Raw genomic sequence first — 5,350 nt, 5'->3', positions numbered from 1 at the left:
AAATATTTAATTATATTCTTTTGATTTAATACTGGATTTGTTTTGATTATAATATTTTAATATGTTTTATTTGAAATATCAGTTAAAATATTTTATTATTTTTTTATTTTAATTTATTGTAAAATAATTAGAATATTTAATTTAGTATCATTAAAAAAATAACCATTATAAGATTTAATTTATTTAATTTCATTATTTATTATAATACTTTTAGTTACTGTATTGATATAAAAATATTTTTAATTAAAATATATTTTAAAATTTTAATTAATTTATTATCATTCACTCACTTTATTAAAAAGTGATAAAATATAATTTATTTTTAATTAATCTAATAAAATAAAAACTTTAAAATATACATTTAAAATCTGTAATAATTTCTTAAATACAAATATTTAATTAATTTTAATATATACTAAATTTAATATTAGAAAATTTATTAAGATTTTAGTTATAATTTTTATTATCTTTTGATTTAATATCGGATTTCTTTTGATTATAAAACATAGTAAATAAAATCTAAAATCTAAAAATATTTAATTAATTTTAATATATAATAAATTTAATATCAAATTATATATTATGATTTGAATTATAATTTTTATAATCTTTTGATTTAATATTAGATATGTTTTGATTATAAAATATAATAAATAAAATCTAAAATCTGTAGCAATTTTTTTATATAAATATTTAATATCAGAATATTTATTATAATTTTAGTTATGATTTTTATAATCTTTTAATTTAAACTGGATTTGTTTTGATTATAATATTTTAATGTGTTTTATTTGAAATATCAGTTAAAATATTTTATTATTTTTTCATTTTAATTTATTGTAAAATAATTAGAATATTTAATTTAGTATCATTAAAAAAATAATCATTATAAGATTTAATTTATTTAATTTCATTATTTATTAAAAAGTGATAAAATATAATTTATTTTCAATTAATTTAATAAAATAAAAACTTTAAAATATATATTTAAAATCTGTAATAATTTCTTAAATACAAATATTTAATTAATTTTAATATATACTAAAAAAATGTTCTTAATTTTTTTTTAATTTATGTTTTTAGACTAAATTTTTTATTTAGTTTTAGTCTTTGAATTTTTTTTTAATAAACATGTCAAAATTTAAAATGTTAACAAAAATTAAGTAGTAAAAAATCTATATAATTCCTCTTTTTTCGTTATTATCATTAAAATTATTGATATTGCATTGTTTTTTGTCTCTACCTAATTAATTAAGGTATTTCTACTTAAGGTTATTCTTATAAAAGTAATTAATGCCACAAATAATTTGGAAAAAGTCTTATAAAAAGGATTAAGAAAGTTTTAGGGGAGCGTTTTCTATGAATAAAGGTTGAAATATATGAATTTTATTTTTAATTCTTATAGTGAAAAATATTTCATTTTAACACTTAATCATATTATTTTTCAATTCTTTTTAATTTTTATATCATTATAAAATTTATCTTTTAGTTCCTATAATAAATAGGTGACAGAGATTAAAAGAGAAAAAATATGTATAAATGATTTTTAATTGTTGAAATTGAAAAATAAAATTTATGAAATTACTAAATAGGTATTTAAATCTTATAAAAGTGATTAGGGTAGTATAGCATAATTATAGACAATGAATAAGTGCTTGGGTACAAAGGGGGCCATGGGTTTTCGACCCAAATCATGAAAAAACTTAAACCCTAGTTCTCCCTCTCTTTCTCTTTTTCGTCTTCTGGTAATCCCTCTCTTTCTCTTTTCTTCATTCGTGCTTAGGGTTTCTACTATTGTTCTTCATTTACATTTTTGTTGTTGTCCGTTCGTGTTCGCAAGGGGTGTTCTTCGTTCAGGTTAGCAAAGAGACAACTCTCTGTTCGGGTATGCAGAGAGGTTCGCGAATATTGAAGAATCTCCATCACTGCAATAGCACAGAGACCCATATGCTTACCCGCGTTGCAGCCCCTTCTCCTTTGTGCATCTGCTTTTTTTTTTTCTCATCTTCATTCTTCTTCTTTTGTTCGAGTAGTTTGATAGAGAGAGAAAGAGTCTCGTCGGAATGTCTTCCTCGAGGGGAGGCGCGGGACCATCTTCGGAGGCGCCGCAGCTCAGGCGGATCATGCGGACACAGACTGCGGGGAATTTGGGAGAGTCTTTCATTGACAGTGAGGTCGTGCCTTCGTCTCTCATCGAGATTCATCCCAGGGTTGCTTATCTCTGTATGTTTCTTTCTTCTCTTTCTATTTCTTTCTTTCCTTTTTTGTTATCCGAATTTCTTATGACAATGTTTGTTGATCTTGTAGGCCGTTTTTACGCCTTTGAGAAAGCGCATAGGTTGGATCCCAATTCAAGTGGTCGTGGTGTTCGCCAATTCAAAACCGCTCTTCTTCAACGTCTTGAAAGAGTAACCATTCTCTTACTTCATTTCTTTATGCTTCTGCCGTATACATTTTTCACTCGATCTGGTTCATATATAGCTTACTGTGATGTCTTTTGATGAAACCGAGTTTATACATTGATGATTTGAAAAATGCATGTGGTACACTTCAGTTGTGTTGTGTGTTCTTTGCTGTCTATTGAAATTTGACTGTCCTGTGTGTTAATTTAAATTATTTTATGCTATGTCTCTGATTTTTTTGGGTCAATTTGTTCCATGGTCGTTAGGAAAATGATCCAACTCTGAAGGGAAGGGTAAAGAAAAGTGATGCTCGTGAGATGCAGAGTTTTTATCAGAATTACTACAAAAAGTACATCCAAGCTTTACAAAATGCTGCTGATAAAGCTGACCGGTAGATTCTCCAGATAATTTTCTTTTTGATATGTTGTCCAGCTATTGTGTGACTAATAGTTTGTCTCTTCTTTCAGGGCACAATTTACCTAGGCATATCAAACAGCTAATGTTCTTTTTGAGGTTTTGAAGGCTGTTAACATGACACAATCTATGGAAGTTGATCGTGAGGTTATTTTCAATGGCTCCTAAGACGTCATCCTCCAATTGGGTTCCCCTGCTATGTGAACCTTTATTGTTTATGCACATTTGTACAACTTGCCAGGTTTTACATGCTTTTACATTACACACATGATTGATTTGCCATTGCCATTGTTATAGATTTTGGAGACCCAAGATAAAGTTGCTGAGAAAACAGAGATCTTAGTCCCTTACAAAATTCTTCCTCTTGATCCTGATAGTGCTAACCAGGCGATAATGAGATTCCCCGAGGCATGATATTTAGTTCCACCCATTGTAATTCTGACCTTTTTACTTTTAATGAAAATACTTATTCAGAAACTGTGAGGTTAATTTTCTATTTTAATACATATTTTAAGTTTTTTTAAACAAAAATATGAGTAATTGAATTGAACTTGTTTACAGTTTAATCTTGGAAGGCTGATTCAGTCTGTTGTGCCCAGTTTAATACATAAATTTGAATGCTTCTTTGAACTTGTAGAAATGCACTTTGTATACTTTGGGCTTTGGAGGGAAGAGAAGCTTGTTATACTTAATGTTTTCAAGTTGTAGTGTTAATCTGCCTTGTAATTTCTTTTGTTGATAAGATAGTGTTAATCTAGGAAGAGGAAGAGGATGAGGTTGGAGGGTGCGTTTAGGGGCTTGGTGGTGTTCCCTCTGCTGTTGTAACGCACCAGCTTTATGGTTTTGGAGGTGTCGCGTGGAGATGCCATGTTTTGAGGTTTCATGCGTTGTGCTTTAATTTGTAGGTTTTAATGTTGTTGTTTATAGTATTGGTGATTTGGTTGGAACAACATGGGAGCACCAGCCCGCTGGATAAGGAAAAATGTGTGTTTTGGAGGGTTTAATTGAGTTAAGGGGTGTGAGAAGATTCATATATTTAGAGAAAGGGAATCCCATAGGTATTTAGAGAGAGACAACCACTTGAATCACGTCACAACGATTCCAACTTAAGTAGTAACATCCACTCCAAGTCTTAATTACGAAGTTGAGTTACATGTCATATTTTGAGAAGGAATTTTACTGTTTATAATTTATCAGATTCAAACATAAATATGTTTAAAACTTCATATCAAATAATAATATTGAATAATTTTTTTTTAATATGAAATACTTGTGTTACACTAGTGAATATTAAATAACTGTTTATTTTTTAAATAAAAAGATGTATAGGATAAGAAATTTAGAGCTAAAGTAATGATTAAAAAAATAGTTAGGTATTAGTAATAACATATGTAAAATTTTCTCTCCTATTTTACTCATAATAAGAATCAATTTAGAAATATTTTTTAGAGTTTTTTTACTAAATATATTATTTATTTTTAAGGTGGTTCATGTTTTGGTATCTCTTTTACAGCATTGCTTGCAAAGCTACATGATTTGATTTGTTGATTTTCTCTGTCAAAATTTACATCACGGTAACAAATAACAATATTTAGTCACCATTCCATATTCAAACAGTTTCCATGCAAAAACAAAATCAAATAGCTAGTTCTGTGGTTTTAGAGCAGCTAGCATTACATTATCATCTTTAAATTCTAATTAAAGTCAATGTCTATTCCCATTAATTTCATGAAAACAAATGTTAAAATATCTAAACAATATGTTGTGCTTCGCTGACCTGCCATGATTATCAGGTTCAGTGCCCCCATCCCCACTAACACACCATGTGATTAGATTAGAAAGATACAAAACATTAATTGTTCTTATTCTTTTCAGCTAATTGGATCTTCAATTGTGGAAAAATTTATGATCTTAAGAAAAAATGATTATTTTTTTTATTTTATTCAGTTCCTATGCATATTCAGTTCTTATTTTATTCAGTTAATTATTTTAAATTTTAATGTATATTTGAAATGTGCTTTTATATTCTTCATTGGATCTTTTATATTCACTTTTCATACTTGAATTTCAGGATCCTGACCATTCTGTTGATGATGCTCTTGATGACATAGCAGAAGGCCCTTAATTAAGCTTCTTTATTTTACTTGTTTCAGGATATTTTATTGTATTTGACTATTACTTTGTTCAAGTTTAAACGTTTTATGATATTATTGTGTTTTTAGCATACTATATTGACATACTTATATTTTATTTAGTTTTCACTATAATATAAATTTTCTTCGATAAGATTTTGTCTTTTAGTATGTTCTAGTTTATTATTATAAATTGTGTAATAAATATATTGTTAATTTCATATTCGTTAACAGGTATAAATTTATAATAATTTTTTTTTAAAAATACTGGTATATTTTAGCGACCGAAATAGCGACTGAAATTATTTGTAGCTAATTCAAGTTATTAGCGACCGAAATAGTGACCAAAATAATTGGTAGCTATTTCAAATTTTTAGCGACCGAAATAGCGACCGATTTTAT

The 5,350-nt window shown here is 27.2% G+C and overlaps 1 protein-coding gene across 2 annotated transcripts; it reads left to right on the top strand.

The window, feature by feature from the left end:
* Positions 1 to 1,701: 1,701 nt before the first annotated feature.
* Positions 1,702 to 5,031, top strand: LOC114916141 (callose synthase 3). 2 transcript variants are annotated; one of them, XR_014433151.1, is made up of 5 exons: positions 1,703 to 2,223; positions 2,308 to 2,408; positions 2,669 to 2,793; positions 2,870 to 2,963; positions 3,114 to 5,029. XR_014433151.1 is itself a non-coding variant. In XM_083072618.1 (4 exons), the coding sequence occupies exons 1-4, from the start codon at positions 2,064 to 2,066 to the stop codon at positions 2,883 to 2,885; spliced, it is 402 nt and encodes a 133-aa protein (XP_082928744.1). In that variant the 5' UTR covers positions 1,702 to 2,063; the 3' UTR covers positions 2,886 to 5,031. The 2 variants fall into 2 exon arrangements, 1 of the variants encoding a protein (XP_082928744.1); XM_083072618.1 differs by having other exon boundaries at positions 1,702 to 2,223; positions 2,870 to 5,031.
* Positions 5,032 to 5,350: the final 319 nt, after the last annotated feature.

The sequence above is a fragment of the Cajanus cajan genome, chromosome 4 (genome assembly GCF_000230855.2).
Source record: "Cajanus cajan strain Asha chromosome 4, NIPB_CcT2T_4, whole genome shotgun sequence".
Taxonomy (NCBI): domain Eukaryota; kingdom Viridiplantae; phylum Streptophyta; class Magnoliopsida; order Fabales; family Fabaceae; genus Cajanus; species Cajanus cajan.
This window is presented reverse-complemented; position numbering and strand designations above follow the sequence as displayed.

Coding starts and splice junctions, on each gene's coding strand:
- LOC114916141 (XM_083072618.1), top strand. CDS start 2,064: ATGTCTTCCTCGAGGGGAGGCGCGGGACCATCTTCGGAGGCGCCGCAG. Junction 2,224..2,307: donor TCCCAGGGTTGCTTATCTCT/GTATGTTTCTTT, acceptor TTGATCTTGTAG/GCCGTTTTTACGCCTTTGAG. Junction 2,409..2,668: donor TTCTTCAACGTCTTGAAAGA/GTAACCATTCTC, acceptor CATGGTCGTTAG/GAAAATGATCCAACTCTGAA.